The following is a 25,489-nucleotide window of genomic DNA, read 5'->3' on the forward strand; positions in this document are numbered from 1 at the left end:
AGGAGTCTCTTGTGAGCCGATTTAAGTCCCTGATTCAAGAGAGCAAGTCGATAATATCAGTGTGGAGTAAAAGAACACAAGCTCATGGACAGAATTGTGTGGTCATGCTTGCTTTGCTGTTATAACAAAACAGAGAAAAAAAACATACTTTGTTTACAAGCAAAGTGCACCATGGCACTGTGACAAAATATCACGCAATATTGCATTTGCTGTTTATTTTTACCTAGTTATGTTTCTGGTTTAAGGCGACCAACAGCGAAAAACATGGCTGCATCCCCTCAGGCCCAGCCAACGCGAGGCAAGGACCATATTTCACTGACATTGGTGGCCTCGTTATCAATTGGGGGGAGGGGGGCTCTTCGGGTCTCATTTGCTGGTGTTTTTCCCAGGATTCTTTGAGAAATTGAGTTGCGGGCCCACCTACTCCCACAAAAAGCAGCCCCTTTCCGGGGACGCTGTCAGTGCACCCTGGAGTTGCGGCTTTGTTCCCTGGTGACCCCCCGGCGTGCCGTCACACTCTCATTCCTTTTCCGAGACGCTTCCAAGACACGAGGCAAGAACAAACCCGCCGCCTCGTTTACAGCGGGACACACGCCAGGGAGACGGGGCGGTGTTTTGACAGGAGCAGATCTTGCCGGAAGGCAGCCGAAGTTTTGGCAGAGTGAAGGTTTTCCGGAGCGTTGCTGGATAGGTGCTCTGCGAGGTGGGGAGGGGGATGTTAAATTAAGAACATTCCAAAACGGATGACCGCCACGATGAATCACAGAAGTGCCCCTCGATGCTTCGTTACTGCCAGAAAACAGCCTTTCGCCCGATACATGACTCCGACGGCGTGATTTGCAATCGAGTGATATGCTGTTCGGTGCGAGAAGGTTTTGGTTATATCAAGACTTTAAATTCTACCGCATGCATGACAAGGACCAATGCATTGTCCCACAGGAGAAGAACATTTTGGTATGACTGTAAGCATTTTCTGACAAAAAAAAAAAATCAAATAGATATGAATGTCCCAAGGATCCGTTATTACATCCAAAATCCATACAGGATAAATGATGGTGGACAACAATAGCTTAAGAACTGTGGACATGGTAAAGTGGGATAATTCCTACAGGAGAGCTTTAGGGACGACATGTTTGTGTTCTGATCCCAGTACAAACGCACCTCAGTCAGCCAGCTATTCATCCAGTCCTTCATCACTCGAATCAAGATTGTTGGTGCAAGACTGAACGAAAACATACAGTCTCTCGCATCCCATGACGATACTGCAAATGATCATCCACGGGGCTCCGGGCCCTTGAATGGTCCCTCTTACTATACCCTCAAGATTAATCAGTGTGCGTGAGGCTAATTAAAATGCTTCCCAAAAGCATATAAAAACAGCCAGTACGTGTTAACACAAGTTAAACAAGCAACACAGTAGGACCGACGCTGATGTCTCTTTAGCTCGCAGCGACGGCTCATTCTGATCCTTCATACCATGTTCCTATGTTGCTACTTAACAGAGTCCTGGAAAATACCATTTCTGCAGTGTTGAGTTATCGAGCACGTCATTGCAATCTGACAGAACAGCTCTCAGGCTGAGAAAGCCGTATGCCCCAGAGAATTCATGCCAGTACTTTCATAAAACATTTAGTGAGAAATGATATCACCATCTTTTTTAAGGGGGCAAGGCTGAGGCACATCTTCAGTTCTGGAAGGTTGTCAATCGTGTTCATACTTACAATCCCCCCCGCAACCAATTAAAACACATGGAGGACCTTCAAATACATGTTTGTCAAATATTTTCTTCATGATTATCAAACGTTTCTCTAATTCTATGCTCGTCAATCACAAGGACATCCTCAGGTCTCTGTCACAGGGTGTGTCCTCCTTCATCATTCCCCACCAACACTTCAGGTCACCGCCACTCAAACCGAGGGCCAATCAGGGTGCATCCGGCAGCCTGACAGCCTCTGATAGGTGTATGCTACACCCAGCAGGTGGGCCGCCCCGAATGCTTGGGTTTCTACGCAGGAAGCCGGGAACTTGACAACTGTGCAGACATTCCAAGCCGGAGTGATTAGCAGGCCGAACGCTCACATATTAAATCCCCTGAAGGCTTTAATTCTGCTTGCGTTGTTAAAAATCCCCGACCCCCATAGCTGCCAATCGGTTGTGGGATGCGAGCAGGAAGCCCCTTGTGCTCTACAATCATGCCACCACCCGATTCTCCAGACCAAACGCCAACAATCGAAGTGGGAATGGATGCCGAGCTGCTAGTTAATTTGTCCTTCTGCTTCTATGATGGATTCTACACCATCCATCTATCCATATTCTAGTCAAGGCTGCGTAGGGACCTGGAGCCTATTTTAGGCAGCAAAGGGCACAAGGCTGGGGTACACCCCAACTGAGAGGCAAGCGCATCACAGGTCACGTACATGCACTCCTACACTATTAGAGACTCCAATTAGCCTGAGTGCATGTCTTTTGATGGCAGGAGAGACAACACTGGATTCTACTGCACATTTTAATTGAGCAAAATATTAAAACCCACTTTGCAGCACATGTTCACCGATTATCAGGGGTTCAAACGTACACCGAAGAGTCTGACTGGACGGCAGCCGCTTCACGCGCAGCTGCACTATACGACACCATCGCACTATACTTCATGGCACGTTTTGCGCCACCTAACAGCGGAAACAGGGACCTCACAGCTGGAGAAGGGAATGGCGGCATGGCGAAGTCGCAGGAGCGTGTCATTTCCTGCCGTCCCACGGCAGTCTCCTGCCCGCGCTACACATTAATCACATATGTGCGGGTTGAAGGCATGATCCCATCGCGGCGGAGCAGAGGGAAGACCCTTCACACCACTGCTACACTGAGCAAACAATAGTTCTGAGGAGAGCTGGCTGCTGGAGCAGAAATACATCAGGAGATTGCATTTACAAGCCCTTTAGGACCAAGGAGCCGGCCCATAAAACATATAAACTGATACCCAACTGCCAGTTAACGAGATGCAGAAGACTAGTCAGCAGGTAGGGAAGTACTGGAATGTGCAGTGTGTGCGGGAACTGGGAAATTTACGACTGTGCTCAGCAAAACGTGCCACGTTCGGAATGTCAGGCATCTCAGGTAGGATCTCTGCGAGGGAGGGGTCGGCACCCTGGCGATGAGCCCGGAAGGTGGTTGCCGTGGTTTCATACCCTCACAGTAAGCCTCGTCGGCGCGCAGTGGCCGAAAGCCGTCCCGGCACCTGCAGCAGGCCGCCGCCTCCAGGTTGATGCAGTCCGAGTTCTCCATGCAGCCGTGACCCTCGGCGCAGAAGTCGTGCCCTGGGAGGGGGGGGCACAAGTGGTTGGGGAGTGGAAGTAGCCTATCAGAGGGTGACATCTGCTTGCTGTGACCCAGAATTTCGTAACTTCCTGTTAACTGCCCTGATTTTAATCCAGCCAATCAGGAACTGCTGATCAGGAGCAGTTAATCAAGTAATCTGTTCTTGGCTATTATACATTTACATGTGTTTATTTAGCTAATTCTTTTGTGAAATGCAACATACAAAAAAAAAACAGGGACAGAAAGTCCCTGGAGTAACTGGGGTTAAGGGACGAGCTCAGGGACCCAACAGTGACATCGCTCTGCCAACCCTGGGATTTGATCCGTCAGTCTTCCAACCACAGGTATGGCGCACGCTTATTCTGCCAGTCTTTGCAAGTGTCAATGCCTCCCCACCTCTGCAGACTCTGCAGCATCGGTCTGTCAGGGTGATCTGCTCTGATTCCAAGCAATTCAGCTCCGGGCAGCCAGGGGGCTCCACTCGACGCATCGCCCTATCCTGATCGCAGACGCAACTATTAGCAACCAGCAGCTCATGCTCTTGAAAAAAGCACTATTGAGGTTATAAATGTTACTCACCTGGCATTCGAACAGAGTACATGTTCCAGAGGGGTGATGCATGGCCTTCCTGTCCCCTTCTACGTACACTCTTCCACCGAACAGGCACACCACTGAACACAGAAACAGACAGTTAAACGGGACCACCTGTGCTCAGTCACAGACACACACAAACACACACCCGCAGGATGGAATTAGCTCCAATACAGAAGCATTTACTGTGTTCACAGCTCACTCACAGCTAACAATTTCAGCGTGTGAAATTAAAAACTGCAATTTACTAACAGAGCAGAAAAGGAAACAGCTTTTTGCTTTTTAAATCAGTGTTATTTTCTTTGTTTCTGAGTTTAATTTAGTTTGCCTTTATATAGTTCCCTTCCCAACATAGTTCCCCCAGTGTCATTAACGGACATACAAAAGCTGAGGATAACAATAGTAAATTTTGCAAAAACAATTTTGCAGGAGGGAAATGTTATTTGCATGTGTGATGTCTGTTTGTTTTTTCTTTTGAGGGAAAATTAGATGGACATTTGAAGATTTAACCTGAAGACTGGCAGGTCACATTCCAAAAAGGGCCTTTCTCTAATCACCGTGAGCTTGGAACTTAACAAACCCCCCCCCCCCTCCCCCAAGTAAAACATTCAGCCACAATAAAAGGATGAAATTACAGATCAGGCTGGATACAAATGGGTGCAAACCAAGAAAATGGTGATTTGTTGTGCCCTGTTGCAGGTGAAGACTTGGATTGACCTTCTGTCTCAAAAAAATATACATGTTACCGAAAATGACTGAAAATTGGTTGCAAAAGACCAAAGTCAGATTCACCATCTTCTCGCGGACAAATGTATCTGTCCATGTGTAAAAGCTTATTAACCTGCCATTTACCAGTGAAATGGCAGATTTTAAGCAAAGAGACAAGCGTATTGGGGGTGTGGAGTGGTCTAAGTGCTTCTCAGGGACGACTCACACCCCCCACCCTCAAAAAGACGTGACCTAAAGAAACCACTCATTCTGCCAGATAAACAACTGCATGCACATGCTAAACACCGTGGACCCAAAACTGCATCCTCAAGGCTAATCAACTCCTTCCCCAGATGAATCCCCACAGCTGTGCCACAAGCACTCTTGCACGACACCATTAAATGTGCAAAAACCAGGCAAAGGACTCCTGAGACCTAAGGTCTGTGGCACAAAGGCACATTTGATGTTTAATCCAGGCCTCCTGAAACACAGAGCTTCCACGTTCCACAACACCATGAGCAGAGCAACAGCTGGGAAAGGTGTCCTCAGCGTATGGATTAGAAGCAAAGTCCTCCTTTAGCATAATTAAAATGCTGATATATATTTGATCCATATTAATAACTGCTAATAGATTTAATCACCGGGAAATTACAGATTATCGTATATGTACAAAACTCTCTTCTTTAAACTGTTAGACTTCTTCAGTTCTAAATTTGAATATCAGCCACAGCAGATCATAGATAGATAGACAGACAGACAGACAGACAGACACTCCCTGTCCAGGTACCCTAAATAAAACAGAATTATTTATATGACTGTGATATATTAAATGCCCAATTTTTCTGCTAAATGGTTATTGGTAAAATGTATATAGATATAACTTAAATGTTATTTCTGTAAGAGACAGTTTGCAGAAGGGCTTTGCACATGTCCTTTTATCTGGAAAAAAAATCACCATCTACTGGAGAAAAATCGTTAAAACAAGAAAACAGACCAAAGAGACATAGTTCTTATCAGAAAACCCCCAGACTGGTAAACACAGGAGAGATAATTTCATTACTCAAACTTTGATTTTTGTGGTTCATATTTAAGTCTCTTCTAAACATCTGTGTTTGGAAACCTCGCCCTGAATTATTTATGTGGATGCAAATGCAAACGTCTCCAGAGACGCGATGCGGGGTAGCCTAGCAACACGGAGACACGGTCAGCCGGTGGCGGCCAATCGCGTCGGGAGATGGCGCGAAGGTTTGGAGATGGGGTTTGGGATAGCGGGTCTACTCACGCTGGCATTCCTGGCAGCACGAGCCGTTCACATAAATGGGGGTGGCATCTGGGGGGCACTGGACAGGGGGGCAGGTAATGATCTCACATTTAACTGTGCCGTTCTGGGGGAAGGAAGAAAAAAAAGATCACTGTGTCATCTCGCTCTCAAAATGCGAGACTTTTTGAATCATCTTCATATAAATCTGCTTTCAAAAAGGCCTCTGCTGAAACCTCAGGAATGACAGAACTGTTTATCAGATTTATTATAAGGTCTATGTTTTAGTCTGGGTGTAAATTCATCCAAGTTTAGGGTTAAACCCTTCGAACCAGGCCTTCTGATAAGCTTGGTAAGGACTCTACCTATGGCTCAGATCACGGCCTGTAACTGGAGCTCCAGGAAAGATGCAGATCTCATTCTATGAAGGGATTAACAGGCCTGGGTATCTCGGCTGCTCACTACAAGAGCGCCTTTGACTGAGCAATGCAATGAGCTGCACTGGTCCTCGAATCAGCGCCTAGGTCTCCTGCATGGTGCCATTTGATTCTTAGTTTGAAGAGGCAGCTACCTGCAGCTGGCAGGCAGTAATACCGTCGGGGTCTCACAAATAAACCGACGGATAATATTTCTGAAGAAAACAAAGCCACGGAGGAAGCAGAAAGAGGAGAATACCATGCAGGAACAGTTTCTGCAGCCGTCCGCCCAGGCCTCGCCCTCCCTGTAGACCACGCCTTTTACGTCGCAGGTTCGCTCGCAGTAGCACCGGTCCAGGTCGGTCATCTTGTCTTCAGCTAGAGCCAGCTGTCCAAAGAAACAGACAAGCCACTGTCTCGGTCAGTGTGCAGTTGTTTGTGCACATCAGCAAATTCACATCAAGAATTGAACCGAGTTCTTTTTTCATGCATAACTTTCCAATTAATCAACTATTTCATTACTACAACTGACTTACAGATATGGCAACTCATACGTGATTACAAATGTGCAATGATGGGTAACATTTTACATTAACTGCACCTTTGTAATACGCTCATTATGCATCCATAGAACATTCAGTGCATCTCCATAAAGCATCCATAATGCATTCAAACATTCAGTGCACCTTCTCAATGCCTTTACAGTATAATGCATTCGTAGAACATTCACTGCACCTTCATAATGCCTTTATAATGCATTCATAGAACATTCACTGCATCCTCAAAATGTCTTTATAATGCATCCGTAGAACATTCAGTGCACCTTCATAATGTATCCATAATGCTCTGCTCTCCACTAGCAGAAGTGAGGCATTTCAATCAATACCTTGCTGGACGTTTTGGCCAAAATGTCCTGCAGCTCCATTATCTTCTGTACAAGTCCATGGAAGTCGTTGCAAGTGGGGCAGGCTGAGTAGAGAAAGCATTACTGAACCCTCACCATTTCAGACACTTTACTTAGGATAAACCACCTGGAGTTTGAAAATCACAAAAGGCAATCGAAGCAAAAACTTACTGCGGTTCAAGTCAGGGCACTGTGAAATGTACCCCTGAGGGATCACAAGCAGTTGGACGTCCTGCATTATCCCCTGCGAGCAACAAGAAATTATCTTATGAGATCAGGGCTCCATCGAAGTTAGCATGCTGATGCTAACTCCGAGTCATAGTCACGTCATGTTGCTCGCTTGGCCATAAGTCAGATAGAAGGGTGTTGAATGTTCCAGTGAAACCATGTGAATAGTGATTAAGTCATGTAATTAAGAAGAAATTTGTACTCTGTGATTAATGTTCCATTAACTGTGAGGAGCAAAGGCTGCAGACATTATTACTGCTGTTTTGTGATTACTTGTTCAAATGATTGAGTTATCATACAGGACATTGGGTGGAAGAAACTATTTTTGGTTGTTTTTTACATCTGATATATTTAGTTGTATCTTGTCAAATTTAGATCAGAAGCCACGGAAACCTACAAAACTCTGATCCTGATCGTATTTTACCTTCAAACGAACAAGACAAATTTCAGATTAGTTATACCAAGGAGCTGATAAATTTGACAGTCAAAAAACAACCAGAAGAAAAGTCCTCCAGTTCATCAAATCCTCAAACTCTGACACTAATAACCATAATGCAACAATATGAACTAATAAAACCTCAGAAGGTCCGGAGGCTTAGGATGCTTGTTAGGATCATAGCTGCCAGGCTAGTTTCTGTAATGGGTCTGGGGATGCGGCCCAAGAACTGGAACTGGAGCCTTAACAGGATCTGATGAATGTGCATGATCTTGATGTGGGCCTTGAACTGAGAAGCTACTGGGTGAGTACCTTAAACAGGGCGTGGCCACTGCCCCTCTGTCCAAGCCAGAGTGTAGCCTCCTCTGGTAAATCCATGCCTGGGGGCTCCAACACTCTCTCATACACCCTAAAACAGACAAAGGGGCTGATGGAGGAGGAGCTTTCTGGACATGGACACGCCCGCTGAACTTGGACACGCCCACTGAACGTGGACACACCCACTATTCAGCCACGGGAAGGGCTTGCTTGCCTGTTGCAGTCCACATGCAGCTGGAGGTGAGAGGCGCTCAGAGCCACTGACAGTTTGTGCCACTGGCCATCTGCCAGAGCGTAGGGGAAGATCTCGGTGCGAGGCTGATGGCTCTGGGACCGATAGTGCAGGCGGACCTCGCTTCGCTGTCCACTGCTTTCCAGCTCCAGGAACCTAAGAGGCATCACAGAGGGCTGAAAAACGGCTACAACACAGGGCATTACAGCGACCGTCTTGCTTTAATACAACTGATCCCATACATATCCAGATCCTTAAATATAATAATGTTGTACCAAATTAAGCTCAAATATAAGTGTCAACTAATAAAGATTCCCACTTATCAATCCCCTTATTGTAGGTTCCCAACCTTTTAATCAGCAAGATGCGTAGAAATATCCCAGATTGGATTACAGATGCTTAATAGAAAATTGTTGCCACATGAATTGTTTGTTAACCGCTGAGGTGATGGGTGCTGGCAGTAAAATTTGCCCTTGGGGGGTAGTGGGGCTGGGGGCGCCTTTGGATCAATCGAAGGGCTTGAATTATTAAGTTTAACTGCTTCAGAACATGTGAGTGTCAGGGGTCGTTATAAAGGTGTTGCTTGAAAGTATATCGTTCACGAGCGTGAAACTCCAGTCTTGGGGGGGCGGAGCCCTGAAGGTTTTTGGGCTTCCCCTCGTTTAACACACCTGATTCAACTCCTGGTGCTAATTACCACACAGCTCTTGAGTTGAATCATTTATGGTGGAACAGGAAAAGAACTAAGCTACACAGGGCTCCGCCCCCCCCAAGACTGGAGTTTGACACCCCGATATGGTTTATTTTTGGAAAGTAACTAATCGCTCCCCTAAATCCCCAGTGTTCTGCGGCTCGGTGGAATACTGGCACCAGCAAGTGGGAGCCCCTGCTTCATGTCATCAGATCAGCTGAAGAAGAGCATGATCCTCCCTGCCCGTGTTACAGGGAAAACAGGAAACAATAACCTGAACAAACGTGCCACCGCAGTGTGAGCTCCCGAATCACATTACTCTAAAACTGATATTCCGAGTCTAAACCGATCGAAACCTGACCAGCTCCATTAGACGCTCTGGTCGGGCAGACAGAAGGATTACCCCCTGCCTCCCAGACACCGGCCGTAAGCTCTTAGGCGTCCACCAAGAGCCCGACTGACACCTAAACAATCGGGCGCCTCTGAGCATGTGAGTCCCCTGAGACGAGCCTCCTCCCCGCACACAGCAGCACCTCCAGCTCTCTAGCCTTCGCGCTTCACTTCACCGACGTCCGTCATGCAGTCGCTGACTGTCGCTTAGAAGGATCAAGATCAATAAATGGGAAATAATAAGAAAAAATAACGTCTGATCCCCTTTTCGGTGGGAGACGTGATTGTTTTCCCGAAGTACCCTGCTCAACAAAGGAACTGAAAATACTTCTGACCTCCGTGAATATAGATTTAGATTTTTTTAATAGCTTAGTACAGAAAGTGTACTTTTGGCATTGCCTGGAAATATTTCTATTTGTAAAAATACAAAACATGAAAGCTTGATGACATCCTGGACAAAGTTTATTAATCACTGTAAAATGAAACACGCTTAGAAACATCAAAGCGGAAGGATTTATGCTGCTGTCAGTCACCCTCCGGTGCCAATGGATGATGTCAAACTGCTGTCAGTTACCCTCTACAGTCAATGGGTGATGTCATATTGTTGTTAGTCACCCAATAGTGTCAATGAGTGATGTCATACTGCTGTCAGTTACCCTCTACAGTAAATGGGTGATGTCATATTCTTTTCAGTCACCCAATAGTGTCAATGAGTGATGTCATACTGCTGTCAGTTACCCTCTACAGTAAATGAGTGATGTCATATTCTTTTCAGTCACCCAATAGTGTCAATGCGTGATATCATACTGCTGTCAGTTACCCTCTACAGTCAATGGGTGATGTCATATTCTTTTCAGTCACCCAATAGTGTCAATGAGTGATGTCATACTGCTGTCAGTTACCCTCCACTGTCAATGGGTGGTGTTATACAAAGTGGTGTTATACAAGGCACTGGGCTAATCAGCCACCTTGCAGTGATGTATGATCTTTTAAATGCCTCAGTTTCTTTGTAGGATATGTGACATAAAAGGCGAGGCTAAGATCCCGCCCTCCAAGGCACTGGGCTAATCAGCTGAGAGAGCCTACCTGTGTTCGGCATTTCGGATGGACAGAATGACTCCTGAGCTAGCACGGTCCTGCCGCAGGGTCACCAGCAGCGTGAACTCGGTGCTGCCATGCAGCTTCTGCCACATGCGGCGGGAGGCATCGGGCGAAGAGCTCACACTTCGCCGTGAGTCTGAGGGGAGAAGGCAGGGAGAGGGGCGGGGCATATGAGGAGGCAGGGAGGTGAAGGGATGGGGCATATGAGGAGGCAGGGAGGTGAAGGGCCAGGACATATGAGGAGGCAGGGAGGTGAAGTGGTGGGGAGAGGGGCGGGCATATGAGGAGGCAGGGAGGTGAAGGGACGGGGCATATGAGGAGGCAGGGAGATGAAGGGGCAGGACATATGAGGAGGCAGGGAGGTGAAGGGATGGGGCATATGAGGAGGCAGGGAGGTGAAGTGGTGGGGCATATGAGGAGGCAGGGAGGTGAAGGGCCAGGACATATGAGGAGGCAGGGAGGTGAAGTGGTGGGGAGAGGGGCGGGCATATGAGGAGGCAGGGAGATGAAGGGGCAGGGCATATGAAGAGGCAGGGAGGTGAAGTGGTGGGGCATATGAGGAGGCAGGGAGGTGAAGTGGTGGGGAGAGGGGCGGGCATATGAGGAGGCAGGGAGATGAAGGGGCAGGGCATATGAGGAGGCAGGGAGGTGAAGTGGTGGGGCATATGAGGAGGCAGGGAGGTGAAGGGATGGGGCATATGAGGAGGCAGGGAGGTGAAGGGCCAGGACATATGAGGAGGCAGGGAGGTGAAGGGACGGGGCATATGAAGAGGCAGGGAGGTGAAGTGGTGGGGCATATGAGGAGGCAGGGAGGTGAAGGAGCGGGGCATATGAGGAGGCAGGGAGGTGAAGGGGCGGGGCATATGAGGAGGCAGGGAGGTGAAGGGGCGGGGCATATGAGGAGGCAGGGAGGTGAAGGGGAGGAGTCAGAACAGTTCAAAGCCCCGAACAACAACCTGCATCGGTGAATCAGAGAGCGACTTTACTCCATGTCACAGTGACTACAGAACAAGCCTGGGGACACAAAGATCCCAAGTTGGAGTCACAGAAGCTGCACCCAGAGTGCTGGAATATAATAAGCCGTATGAATAATTAAAATGGGGTAAGCCCATTTTAAACAATAAATAATAGTAATTCCACACAGCTCAAACAATCTTATTCAGAGTCAAATACCCAGATGCTCTTTTTATTAAGACTGGACAGAATTTTCACAAGGATGGAGGTCAAAGCGCAGCCTGCAACTTATACTCTGGATTAAAAATGCATTCAAAATCAAAAGTAACCAAACATTATTGACTTTTAGCAGAATGAGCACATGCTAGTGAGGGGGTGTGTAAAGCATGGCAGGAGGTCCCCCCTCCCCCTGCAAAAACCAAAAACCCTCCCTGCTGAAGAGGTGTCCCAATCAGCCTCTGTACTGGGGTGGGGGAGGGGAGGGGGGGGGAACTGAATCACTCTGCAGTGGCAGATGGATCGATGTGTGAGAGGCTACCGTAACTGCACCTCCCTGACATTTAATAGCCGGAGGAAAACCACCTCCTGTCCGCAAAGAACCATGTAGCAAGATATTCTGGCTACTAGTCGAGCACATCATCCGAGGTGCTGCTCATCTGGGGGTGCAGATGGAGATGATCCGCCTGCAGGAAGCTGGCACTTCTTTTAATTAAAATTCGTAGAATTCCCCTAGAATATATTAGGGTTATGGTAAAATCCTAGGGGATTGGTGACAGGGGAATGTGCCGTTACCTCCCCCACAGTTACATGTCAAAGCCAAGTCCAGGAGGGGGCAGTAGCCAGCCTCATTTTTAACCACCAAATCAGCCCCCCATCTGGAACTTTGGCTCAAAAAACCCCAGCCACAGAGCAGATGTTCTGACTATACTGTGTCCACTGACAGCAGGAGCACAGTTTGAAAGTGTTGTATTCCTGTTCAAGCTGGCCTAGAATTTATGAATGGTGCATGAAGTTTTAGCATGCAGTATCACCCATTACAGACACTAATCACATTCGCTTCTGTGCGGCTGTACAGAACCATTCTACAGACACTAATCACATTTGCTTCTGTGTGGCTGTACAGAACCATTCTACAGACACTAATCACATTTGCTTCTGTGTGGCTGTACAGAACCATTCTACAGACACTAATCACATTTGCTTCTGTGCGGCTGTACAGAACCATTCTACAGACACTAATCACATTTGCTTCTGTGCGGCTGTACAGAACCATTCTACAGACACTAATCACATTTGCTTCTGTGCGGCTGTACAGAGCCATTCTACAGACACTAATCACATTTGCTTCTGTGTGGCTGTACAGAGCCATTCTACAGACACTAATCACATTCGCTTCTGTGTGGCTGTACAGAGCCATTCTACAGACACTAATCACATTCGCTTCTGTGCGGCTGTACAGAGCCATTCTCCAGACACTAATCACATTCGCTTCTGTGTGGCTGTACAGAACCATTCTACAGACACTAATCACATTCGCTTCTGTGCGGCTGTACAGAACCATTCTACAGACACTAATCACATTCGCTTCTGTGCGGCTGTACAGAGCCATTCTACAGACACTAATCACATTCGCTTCTGTGCGGCTGTACAGAGCCATTCTACAGACACTAATCACATTCGCTTCTGTGCGGCTGTACAGAGCCATTCTACAGACACTAATCACATTCGCTTCTGTGCGGCTGTACAGAACCATTCTACAGACACTAATCACATTTGCTTCTGTGCGGCTGTACAGAGCCATTCTCCAGACACTAATCACATTCGCTTCTGTGCGGCTGTACCGAACCATTCTACAGACACTAATCACATTTGCTTCTGTGTGGCTGTACAGAACCATTCTACAGACACTAATCACATTTGCTTCTGTGCGGCTGTACAGAGCCATTCTCCAGACACTAATCACATTCGCTTCTGTGTGGCTGTACAGAGCCATTCTCCAGACACTAATCACATTCGCTTCTGTGCGGCTGTACCGAACCATTCTACAGACACTAATCACATTTGCTTCTGTGTGGCTGTACAGAACCATTCTACAGACACTAATCACATTTGCTTCTGTGCGGCTGTACAGAGCCATTCTCCAGACACTAATCACATTCGCTTCTGTGTGGCTGTACAGAGCCATTCTCCAGACACTAATCACATTCGCTTCTGTGCGGCTGTACAGAACCATTCTACAGACACTAATCACATTCACTTCTGTGTGGCTGTACAGAGTCATTCTACAGACACTAATCACATTTGCTTCTGTGTGGCTGTACAGAGCCATTCTCCAGACACTAATCACATTTGCTTCTGTGTGGCTGTACAGAGCCATTCTCCAGACACTAATCACATTTGCTTCTGTGTGGCTGTACAGAGCCATTCTACAGACACTAATCACATTTGCTTCTGTGTGGCTGTACAGAGCCATTCTCCAGACACTAATCACATTTGCTTCTGTGCGGCTGTACAGAGCCATTCTCCAGACACTAATCACATTTGCTTCTGTGCGGCTGTACAGAGCCATTCTACAGACACTAATCACATTCGCTTCTGTGCGGCTGTACAGAGCCATTCTCCAGACACTAACCACATTCGCTGCTACTCTGACACAGGCCTTCATCTCCAGTCCCCCTTTAACACAGGGCTCTGTGGGAAAATGCCGCTCAGAGCAGATGACATCCCTGCTGGTTTCATGTTCTGGTCACAGGCTTGTCGCACGAAAGGAGGTAAAGGAAGAGCATGAAGAATTTGGCCATGGCTGCGCTGCGCGTTCCATGACACAGGAAGCCCTTTCTGGCTTCCTCTGCAGCGCCTGCGGAGGGGTGGAGGGGCCCGCCCAGCATTCAGACGTCAGATGCCTTCTGTCTGTTCCATCCCAGGGGAAACGGCACCCCTGGCCCAGCATGCACCACCTGGCAAGCCCTCTACATATTAAAGAGCATTGCCCCCCTCCCTTGCCTGGCAGTTGGTAAATAAGCATCACACCTGCAAGACAACAAGACCACAAAGGGTCGGCATGGTCGCCATGGCGTCAGTTTTGTTTACGCTCTGCAGGAGTCATTGTACCCCTCTCTGTAATCTTTTCACTCAGCTGACGTTTGCATTCATGGTCGGATGCAGCTCCTTAAACCTGTAGCACCACTGGCCAACTTCCCATCTGCCTCTCACACAAATCAGGTTAAGCGGTTTTCACACGGCTACATTCCCAAGGCAGGTACTGCTGACCTTTTTGGTCATGCGACCTGAACCACCCCCTTCCTGCCTGCCGACCCGGTTTGAGTTTAATGCCAGTGAGAATGTCACAAATGGCATGCCCTGCCCCTGTCAGTCACCAGGGCGGCGACGGGGAGCAGCGCGCAAGACGCTCGCAAAGAGTGCCTGTCATCAGGTGTGGCGTCTTGCATGCTAATGAACCGCAAGCTCACGTCACACCAAGGTTTTTCTCTGGCAGAATGACAGGATGGACAAAAGGAGTCAGGCATAGTTCCTGCCTCCGCAACAGTAAGCCTCGGCGCTATAAGCTCAGATGTCAGAGATAAAACGAAACAGCCCTTCGCAGATGAACCAAACCAAATGTTCCAATCTAACAGCTCTGTCCATAATATAGGCATGTCACCTCCACCATTCAAAACCTCTAGCATTTGTAGGTTTCTAAATGTTTGAAGGAACCCATGATTTCATGAACGTGGGTGACAGCAGCAGACTGATGGAATGGTGTCTTAATGGACACTCTCTGCTAAAGCTCTGGACCGGCTGATTAACTCGCTCCAGCCCAAACACGCACCTGCGCCTCAGGGTGTTCGGCAGACAGGAAGCACAGCAGCTACGTCCAGCAGCACCTTCTATGGCTGACCAGAATAGCCTTGACTTTATCTTTGAATTAACATCTACATCCCGATTCCTTTGCCTCAGCGAAGAGTTAAACCCAGGAATCCCATCACCTGTATTTGGTATTCAAACGACAGTGCTGAAAATAAAATAAAATACGGGAAAAAAAAAAACGCAATCTGAAGTTCAGCGTTTCCGATTTCTGCGAGCTGGTTGAGAGAACACAGGTAGGCGAGGTGTCGTAACGACATAGTGCAAGAGAAGCGGCATGTGTGATCTCTGGATCTCTGGATGGAAGTCAACTGCACGGCAATGAGACTCGGGAGCTGATCTGCTGATCTGTGCCGTGTTGGCATGTCACGGCTGGAATCCCTGACCACTGAGATATCTCTACATTAAAAATGGTACCGTTTATACCAGAATTCAAAAGAAAACTGACAGAACGGATGAGAGGAAGCTGAAGAAAATGCATCCATCCATCCAACCATCCATCCATCCAACCATCCATTCATCCGTACTGTTTATCTAATTCAGGGTTGTGGTAGACCTGGAATCAGGCAATACATGGATTACCCTCGGTAGGACATTTGTTCATTGCAAGGCACACAGACACAGACACACACACACAGACACACACACACACATATGTATTGATATCTTCGTGGGGACCTTCCATTCATTTCTTTGGACAAAACCCTAATCCCAACAATATCAACCCTAACCTCTACCCAGTCCTAACCTTAACCATAAGTAAGCAAACAAACTAAATGTCCTCACAATGTAATATAAATATCCCCCCCCCCAATTTTGTATGTTTTTAGACCACAGGATAAAGGTGAGGTACCCAAAAAATGCTCACACAACATGCAGAGATTAAGCAAACTCCACACACAGGGCTTAGGAGGTGCGAGGTTACAGTCATACCCACTGCGTCACTGTGCCGAAAGGAAACACATTAAAAAAAAAAAAAACACCTTTATTCTTCGAGATGGTTAAGGCAAGTAAACTCCAAATCACGGAAGCCTATAAGAAGCTCTTTTGGACAGCAGGTAGAGAGTAACCATTTGGGACCACTGTGCTGAGCGCAGTGCTGACGTGTTTAATTATTTTATCAAGGCAGTAAGTGCACCAATCAATCCTTCAGTCACAGACCCATCAATCATTCAGCCAAATGTTACCTGCTAGAGATGAGCCACAGCTGTGTGCTGACAGTATTGTTTATGCATATCAGAGCGTGAATTGATTAGCACGGTTTACAACAGTGCAGCACCATCCTGTTCCGCTGCGGACTGTCCAGTGCCTCTAAATGCACCAGCGGTTCCCCTGCTTGGATACGCTGCCTTAACCACAACACCATCTGCTGCTTCAAATATATACTGGTGCCCTTCACATATAAACCAATAACATTCAACTTTTGTTTGAAATGCTGATTTTATTTCCTCAAGCCGCTTACTTGTTTAGTTCCAATCCTGGAATGTCCGCGTAGCAATGACACATACGCATGCAGCAGAAACAGGACGTCCCCATATCCCTTATACATTTCTGCATCTTACTCGGCGCTTTACGACGAAGTGTTCCGCAACGTGTACTCAGTTAAACTGCATTTTTTTCTATAAACAGGAGATTTGTCTTGCCTCACCTTGGAAGAGAAAAGCTCGGCTCTCGTTGTGGAAACCCTGGACTTGAGAAACTCCAGGGAACCCCTCTCCAAGATTTAATTCATCGAAAACATTGATGCGCAAAGCAGGATCCACGCCGAAGCCTAAAACTTAATAGCAGAAACAGGAAAACATATAGATGTTGGTAAAAAATAAATTAAAAAAATAAAATAATCAATAAAGATCGCTATTGAAACAGGGTGTTTGGTCAGCCGCATCAAAACTGGCAAAAATGCCATTGAAATATGAATTCATACATTATACTGTTAAAAACTCATATACATTAAAAGAATGACTTCGCATATTATACGCAATACAATAAGGGAAAAACCCGCAACGTATTAATTCGAAAAATAAGATATTCTAGTTCACTCAGTTCGGGCGTGGATGCCCATCTAGTGACAGTAATGCGGTGTAAATAAATAAAATCCCAGTCTTACCTGAAACGACAAAAAATGTACAAAACACAAGGGAAAGTTTATATAGTCCCATCGTGAACGAGGAAAAAGGCGATTAGTCCATGTTGTTCCCTGCAGTTTCAAAAAACAGATTTTCTACAACAACGAGCCGCCGGCGAGAGAGATAATGACAGCCGGATTGCCGTATCACACATCCACGGACGCCGGACAGCGCATCGCCGGGGCTTTAAATGCAGGACAGGCGCAGAGGGCTGACAGCTAAAACCAAGCGCTCCATTTAGTGCAGCTTTGGCCGTGCAAACACCCTGACCGCACGCAAACGCACAGGTGCCCCGTCCGCCAAGTGTCCGCCTCTGCCGCTGCTGGCAGCCAGGAAAGCGGATCTGATCCAGCCCCCTGCTGGACCTGGGCGGTCGCTCTTCACCAAACACGTGCGATTGACTTGAACAGTTACCTAAAATGAATACACAGATACACAAAACAAAGACAATAATTATATATATAGATAGAAATGACCACAATGAGATAAAGAAGTGACAGAAGTTTACGAAATGTTCTTTTAACTATGTGTAGCTAAATGATGAACAAGGCTTTCGAAAAGTCACCTTGGTTTTTATATACTACAGCCGCACGCTTGTTTGTGTAGTCTACGTGGATTTAATCCAAAATGACAGATGCAATACGTGACATTCATCAGTAATTGTGTAATGCGAGATACGACCTGCTTTTTAAAATTTGTAATCTCGATTTTTGGCTTGGTTATATAACAGAAGAAACTGCCTTATCTTTACTGGGAGATCAGCATGGAATCGGCAGACGTGAACTTTGCACATTAAGTAAGATCACAGACCTACTTCTGCGGACTATGGTAACGATTTCCGTTGATGATACCGGCTTTTTCAGATGATGCTCTTGAATATGCCTAGTAAATGAATACTTGCTGCACGCTATGAAGCTTTACCTTAAATCCAGAAAGGATTATCGTGCAATGCCAAAGTTTCCAAAGAGGCCGACTTCATAACAGGCGATAAACAACTAACACTAAATAATACACCCTTTCCTGATGGTAATTTAATTTTACTACAGTATCTGCATTATGATTGTACTAGCATTGATGATATTGCAGTTTAATTATAACTTAAGCATTCATTGCTATTACATCAATGGGTTGTTTCGTGTCGCGCGAATTATCCGGCTCTGATGTGCACCGATGCTTCTTTCAAGATAAGATCCCGCTTAAGAAACCGTTTTCCATATAAAACACACATTTTTACTCTGTAAAAGGAATGTATAAGACTACTCAGTTGGGTGAGTAGTCATTTGATGATGGAGAAATTTCACTGCATCAGCAAAGTTCAAGAAGGACTGAGAAACCCTGTACGTGTGGTAAATAATCTTCATTTGTTACTTAAACACGATAAATCTAAGCTTGGATAGAAACACACAAGCAATATAGACAGGCCCATAAAACCCTTTCGGCTGGAGCTGCAAGTTATCAGTCTCGCTTCCTTTGCAGCCCTTCCTTGTGGCTGGAGATTGAAGGGCACGTGTAAGATGTGAATGACCTTTCTCTGCCCTTCACTCTGCAGTGAGACACGGCGGCCGGTCATATGCGAGAAAATTATATGCCACAGGGACTGCACACTTATCAGCAGCCGAGTCCACTTATGAACGCACTTGTGCATTTACAGAGTAATCTCCTCTTTACGGAGTTAATAAGAAATTGTTAATCACGCCCACATTTTCACTGGTAAGATTGGAGTTTTTACACATGGCTTTCCTTCTATTTTCCCGTAATTATGTCGAGACGAAACAACTAATATTCCTGTTAATTCCATTTCGCTAAGTGTCATACTGGAAATTACCAACCTCCACGATATTGTAGTTTTGAACTAGATGCACAGTAGATGGTGTTCTTCCACCATCTAGTGTACATTTAGAGTACTACAAGAACATGTATTAGGCCTTGTGAATGCACTATATTAAAGTACGCAGGGGCGCCACATATGGGGTTGGGGTGGGGGGCGGAGGGTAAGGACGATTAAAGGGGTCCTAAGAATTGTCACAGAATTGGATTGATCTGGGTTAAATGCCCAATATGATATGCTTGTATGTGGCTCAAAATCTCTAGTAGTACCAAACAGTACGAAAACAATGCGTGTGATTTGCAGGCAACCAATAAAACCAACCAATAAAACCAACCAATAAAAACAAGCCAATCAATGAGCTTCAATAAGCCAGGTGCATTGTTGGCCAGCCCACGACTTACATACAGAAATAAAAAGGGCAAACCATCTATCCATCTTCCAACTGGTAATCCTGGTCAGAAGGAGCCAATAACAGCTGAAGGCGTTGCTACATCTGCTCTGCATAGATGTCAAAGCACATAAAGCATTTATGAAATCCCTCATCTGAAAATGTAATGCTTTAGGTCCATTTCTAGTTTATAGTGAAAAGTATCTCACTTCCCCATGAGATTCTACCATTTCAGCTTAAGACCTTCCCTCGGGGACAAGGGGTGAAATTGTTTAGGGATTTAAACCTCAAGCAGGCCTGTGACCTTTAGCAAAAAGAAGTTAAACTCAGCAGTTTTTTTTTCTTTTTTTTGCCAGGGTAAAAAAGATCGCTTGGCTTTGGCCAGCACACCCTCAGGGGGCGCTAATGAGTGCCAAGGTGAGTGCAGCTTACACACAGCCATATGAGGGAGCCCGGAGGGAAGATCTGGCAGACGCTCGCTGACGTAAGTGGCAAACTGGGCCTAATGCCGTCCCGCTATTCTGAGAGTGTATTTGTTCTGGCCCACTTCCCACTCCCACTGAACACGGCGAGCAGGAACCGTTTAAGGTTTACCTCAGCACAAAACAGGCCGTTAGGGTGGAAATAAAACCTGGATATTTTGCGCTACTCTGGAAAAACATAGATGCTATGCAAAGCTATTTTCAGCAACTCGGCCCCTAGATTTTCCCTACCACGTACATGTTCAGTAGTTAATGTCCTGCAAGTGCACTTGTGTGACATCAGCTGTACTGATAGTGGACATCGTGAGTGAACAAGGGAGTTTGTCCTGGCCTGCAACACTGCATTTTTTAAAGGGAGAATTAGTCCAAATTTTCCCCATTCATGTCATAATGTGATTTACTGCTGAGCACTTGTGACGCTGGATTTGAGGGTCTCCTGAATGTACATGTGCTGTAAGCTTTGCAAATTGTTAGCGAGCTGGTACACGCGAGATCAATTAGTCTGTGCAGCTTTACATTAAATTGACAGGTCATTTCCAACTGGAAAAAAACCCACATCATACTGGTTCTGCCGTCAAGAAAAAAAAATAAAAAATCTACCCCTTGGGTAGCACTAGCTCACCTCTCCCTAAGGGGTGCAGGTTTAATTCTCACCCCCACTGGAATTTTGCATTCTCTCTTGCATTTCTGAGAGTTCCCTCCCACAATCCAAAAACATGCAGTTGGCAAACTGGTGTCTCCAAATAGCCCATATTGCACGTGAATGTGTGCCCTGCAACAGACTGGCATCCCACCCGAGGTGGCCCCAGCCATATGTTTTTCCTGGGATAGTCTGCAGGCGTGCCACAGCCCTGTCCGGCATAAGCAGGTTATGAAAGATGGGTGGAATTTCCCTTTAGATTTGTGACCAACTCGAAAGACCGTTAACATTTATAGTTGTGTTCCAGGGCTTGCATTTTCATTTATTTAACTGCAGTTAATTGGTCTTGATGTCGGCGGACCATTTCACATTCTAAAGTAGCGCTTTAAGCAACAACACTCAGCAGGAGTAGCTGCTCGAAAATGTATAGAAGCATTTCAAAATTGTACAAAAATAAAACACTGACATCTTGTGGCAGCGTGAAAATTTAATTGCACCCAACGGAAAACAAGCTCCTACAGCTACACCCACAGTTACGCCACACTCTCCGAGGCCCAGACCACCACCCTACCATCATTTATTCAATTTATTCAACTTCAAGCATTTTTTTATTATTTTTTTTTCCAAGTGAATGAAATGGGGGTCATGTGACAGATTATTTTGCGCAGGTGACAGTGTTAAAAAGCTTGGCTCGGCTCTCCTCCTGGGGGGGGGGCTTCCCTGCTGCAGTCCTACAAGTAGACAGAATCAAGCCCATCAGAATAGGGGGGAGGGGGGCACCATCAGCAGATTTGCATGCGGGATTAACCCAACCTCTGAGAGAGCCTAAGGCAGGGGGGGGGGTCACATCCCAGGAAGGCTCCGTTGTTGCGGCAGTACTGCAGCAGGGCACAGAAGCAGGGGTCCTGCCAACATGATATTAATGCATGAGTGAGCACACACACACACGCCTCCAGTACAGGAGCACAGGGATTGATGGGTGCATCTTACCTTAATGAGCACGTGCGGGTTGCCCACGATAATGAGCAGGGCCTTCGCACGTGTGATGGCCACATTGAAGCGCTTGGGATTAGACAGAAAGCCCAGCACGCTGTGCACGTCCTCCGCGACGAGGGCCTCGTTGCAGCGCACCTGGCAGACATGCTCGTCTTTAAAACTAGTCACGATCCCAAAGGACTGGGGGTTAGGGCACCGCCGGTAGGCAAACGACCCCGAGGTCACGGACAGAGAGTGAAAAACAGGGATCTCCATTGGCACTACATGCGGTTTTAACAAACGAAAACCACGACACAGAAAAGAGGGGTCACTGGATCTAACGCACTAGTGCAGTGTCTCGCTATCAGCCCTTCGCGACCCAGAGACAGTCCACGTTTTTGTTCCTTCCCTGCTCACTGCCAGACAGTCCATTCTTGCTCCCAAATGAGAGGTGGAAGGGAACAAAAAAAGAAAAAAAAAAATGGGCTGTCTGCAGGGTCCCTGAGAACCAAAATGGGAATCACTGCACCAGTGAAGCCCCTAGTATGGTCTGGGTGTCCTTACCGTGGACAGGATCACCACCAGTGACTCCTGTCCTTGGAACTGCTCCACAGAGCCCACCTTGACGTCTGCCAGGCCCACCCTGTGCAGCAGCGTACGGATGGTTTCCACCTGCAGGGCACGGGGGGGGGGGGGGGGAAGAGAGAGAGAGAGAGAGAGAGAGAGAATGCAGGATGGCAGTAGGATCATGCATACACTGGTTAGCCTGCCCAGATGCTTCAGGCCAACTGCTCAGATGTGCACTAGTAAAAAAGCCATTTAATAAACATGTTAAGGACATCAGAGTGACCTGTACAGAGAGGGAGAACACTGTACCTGCTTCTTGTACGGGGTGATGATCCCGATGTCCGCAGCTGCGACAGGCTTGTACAGTGACTTGGCCAGCTGACAGCAGTAGAACATGACCTGCACGGCCTCTGTGGGGTTGAACCAGGATGGGTTGCTGCCTTCTCTCATCTCCTTGCCCTGAGCGCCAGAGGAACAAAAGAGGGCAAAAATGTAACACACCTGTAACAGTCATTTGGGGTATGAAGGATTCAAACCCAAAACCTTCTGGCTTCAGGGCCCAAAAACCAAACACAGCGGGTCGCCCAGCCCCTCACCCGCAGCCCGTGGAAGATGATGGGAAAGCCCTTAGTGGGCAGGTGGCCCCAGTTGCTCAGGGCATCCACCACTGCACGGTCCGCCCTCGCAGCTAGCTCCCCACTGTAAAAGAGTCTGGAGGGCAGAGCCAGGAGGGCTTCATGGGAGCGGTAGTTATACACCAGCTTGGTCACCTGAGGCAGGAGAAAAAGCACCGTACATCCATTCAGGGGCACAAGCATCCTGGCAATTTAGGGGTCCCCAAAATTTACCACCGGGATTAATAGCTAAACCCCAGTGTGCAGTGCCCAGGTTATTAGGAAAATCAGCTAGCAATCAGCCAGCTGTGCAACTGCCCCCGAATGCACACAGCACATGGGCAGGAGGCGTGGCTTCCGTTAGACTCGGCAGAACGGCCAAGACGTCCGATCCAAGAGATTCTGAAGGTGGTCCGATTATATTGGAACCGCAAATTGTGGTTCCAATACATCTCAGAAACAGCCACCCTCCTGGGATTCTCACACTCTGCAGAGTTTACAAAACACACACACACACACACACACACCACCCAGTAGATGGAATTTCTGTGACTTTGACACATTGTTACCAAGGTATTTCAGAGGAGAATTTGCAGGAAAATTAGTCTGTCCAAAGACAACAAACTGGGTTGCATTACACATCTAAGACCTTGCATTGAATACAACACTGGACAATACTCACTACACAGAAGTAGAAAAATCCTTAAAACCAGCATCATGTACAAATCTATATTACTCCACTAACGTAAAATAATTAAAGCTCAGTATAACACAATTTGAAGTCACGTGATTTGTGCATCAGGACAAAGGGCACCGGTGTGAGAACGCCGCCATCCTGAGCCCTCCCTGCATGCAGTCCCCACCCTCACCAGCAGGGGGTTGTAGCCATTCTTGCCCCGCGAGTACAGCGATCTCTTCATGAGCCTCTGTAGCAGGGACACGCCCAGTCCAAAGGTATCGGCCTGCTGGGACTTCACCACCGGGCCCAGCTGGTGGGGATCACCCGCCAGGACTATCTGGGGGCAGGACGAGGACAGTGGACCACAAATGAAGGACACCTATCCCATGTGTTGAGGGTGTTTAATGAATAAATTATGTAAAATCCCAATATGATATTCATGCAGATCAAGCACGAACTCTGGACGTCAGTAATATACACAATGCGTATCAGCACCACCGGGGACAGCCACTCGAATCACCTGGCCTTCACTCTCGGACAGCAGGCCCAAGGGGATCAGGGTCTCTGGTTCCGTGGCCTGACCCGCCTCGTCGATGAACATGTGCGTGAAGTGACCCACGCTAGGAGACGGAGACAGACTTGTCACTGAGAGCAGCCTCATGATACAGAGAGTCTGTATCCTACATAGAATGGCACCCCGAGTCTTTAACCGCGGTGCCACCTGCTGCTATGAGGAAGTGCGGGCAAATTCTCACTGGAGGTTGATCTGGTAGAACATTCCAGCACTGGAGCAGGTGCTAACTACAATGCGGTGGAAGGAGGCTTGTCTGATGTCCTCTCCCGCCCTGCAGTACTGCCACAGAACCTCAGGGGTGGACTGTTGGGGGGGGGGGGGAGAGAGATTGGGGACAGGTTGTGCCACCCCTATAATCGCTTTAGTACAACTTTTCCAAACCAAGTTCATGGACACCCCCCCCCCCACACAGCCTACATTTAAGATTCCTTCAAACTCCCAGCACACCTGTATCAGGAATTTGGTGTTTTTCCATTGGCTGGGAGCGAGAATGTGGGCCATCTGGGGGGGGTCCCCGAGCACCGAGGTGGGAAACACTAACAGAACAGCATTACTTTGCGGCACATGCGATACCTCCTCCTGCCTACAGGTGGCGTTGACGCGCACTAGACTGCCCATATGCAGGAAGCCGCTGTTGTGCAGGCGCAGGCAGATGAGGTCAGCGGCCGTGTTGGAGGGCGTGCACACCAACACGCGGCTGCCGGGGAGTCGGTGGTGCACCTGAGAGGGATAGATGCAGTGAGGGGGCGCAGCTGGAGTTTCGAGATTCACAGTTGGACCTGGGCGTGACTCTCTACAACCAAATCGGCCAGACGACGGTCACCTGCAGGATGGCCTCCACCAGGGTGACAGTCTTGCCTGTCCCGGGGGGCCCAAACAAGATGTAAGGGATGGGTCGGCACTCTGCGGCCAGTATGCGCTTCACCGCCTCCCTCTGGGCCGGGTTCAGGTCCGGGTTGAAGAAGCAGCCCGGGTTGGGGGCCTCTGTGTGCTGCACGCTGGAATCTGGAATGGATGGCAAATGTGGCCACGCCTCAGACTTACATCAAATCAAAAGAGCCAGTTTAGCCAGGGAACAGCCAATCACTCGCCTGTTTTTGTCTGCGTCGCCACGGACACCATGTCAACGCACAGACTCTGCACGCTCCAACCCGTCTTGGAAACGTCATTCATCTAGAAGCACAGGCGAGAGATCAGTCAGAACTCAGGAGCT

General features: G+C 47.5%; 2 protein-coding genes across 11 annotated transcripts in view; both read right to left on the minus strand.

Moving 5' to 3' along the window:
* The window catches only part of LOC125738904 (protein kinase C-binding protein NELL2-like), a 40,998-nt gene extending 23,061 nt beyond the window's left edge, over positions 1–17,937 (minus strand). Inside the window, exons 1-12 of the mRNA XM_049008427.1 lie at positions 17,511–17,937; positions 17,052–17,180; positions 10,571–10,721; positions 8,386–8,559; positions 8,166–8,262; positions 7,361–7,433; positions 7,172–7,254; positions 6,545–6,673; positions 5,894–5,996; positions 3,892–3,983; positions 3,709–3,811; positions 3,183–3,311 (exon numbers count right to left, since the gene is read on the minus strand). Of these exons, the coding sequence (XP_048864384.1) occupies positions 3,183–3,311; positions 3,709–3,811; positions 3,892–3,983; positions 5,894–5,996; positions 6,545–6,673; positions 7,172–7,254; positions 7,361–7,433; positions 8,166–8,262; positions 8,386–8,559; positions 10,571–10,721; positions 17,052–17,180; positions 17,511–17,562 (1,315 nt within the window). The 5' untranslated portion in view covers positions 17,563–17,937. The remainder of the gene's footprint in view (positions 1–3,182; positions 3,312–3,708; positions 3,812–3,891; positions 3,984–5,893; positions 5,997–6,544; positions 6,674–7,171; positions 7,255–7,360; positions 7,434–8,165; positions 8,263–8,385; positions 8,560–10,570; positions 10,722–17,051; positions 17,181–17,510) is intronic.
* Positions 17,938–21,336: 3,399 nt separating this feature from the next.
* The window catches only part of mov10l1 (Mov10 like RISC complex RNA helicase 1), a 30,577-nt gene continuing 26,424 nt past the window's right edge, over positions 21,337–25,489 (minus strand). For all 10 annotated transcript variants that reach the window (XM_049008422.1, XM_049008416.1, XM_049008426.1 and 7 more), the window contains exons 16-27: positions 25,368–25,449; positions 25,100–25,281; positions 24,850–24,996; positions 24,458–24,579; positions 24,223–24,322; positions 23,893–24,039; positions 23,006–23,179; positions 22,719–22,868; positions 22,407–22,514; positions 21,858–21,998; positions 21,681–21,772; positions 21,337–21,598 (exon numbers count right to left, since the gene is read on the minus strand). In XM_049008422.1, the coding sequence (XP_048864379.1) occupies positions 21,523–21,598; positions 21,681–21,772; positions 21,858–21,998; positions 22,407–22,514; positions 22,719–22,868; positions 23,006–23,179; positions 23,893–24,039; positions 24,223–24,322; positions 24,458–24,579; positions 24,850–24,996; positions 25,100–25,281; positions 25,368–25,449 (1,521 nt within the window). In that variant the 3' untranslated portion in view covers positions 21,337–21,522. The remainder of the gene's footprint in view (positions 21,599–21,680; positions 21,773–21,857; positions 21,999–22,406; positions 22,515–22,718; positions 22,869–23,005; positions 23,180–23,892; positions 24,040–24,222; positions 24,323–24,457; positions 24,580–24,849; positions 24,997–25,099; positions 25,282–25,367; positions 25,450–25,489) is intronic.

This window comes from Brienomyrus brachyistius, chromosome 3, assembly GCF_023856365.1.
Source record: "Brienomyrus brachyistius isolate T26 chromosome 3, BBRACH_0.4, whole genome shotgun sequence".
Lineage (NCBI taxonomy): Eukaryota > Metazoa > Chordata > Actinopteri > Osteoglossiformes > Mormyridae > Brienomyrus > Brienomyrus brachyistius.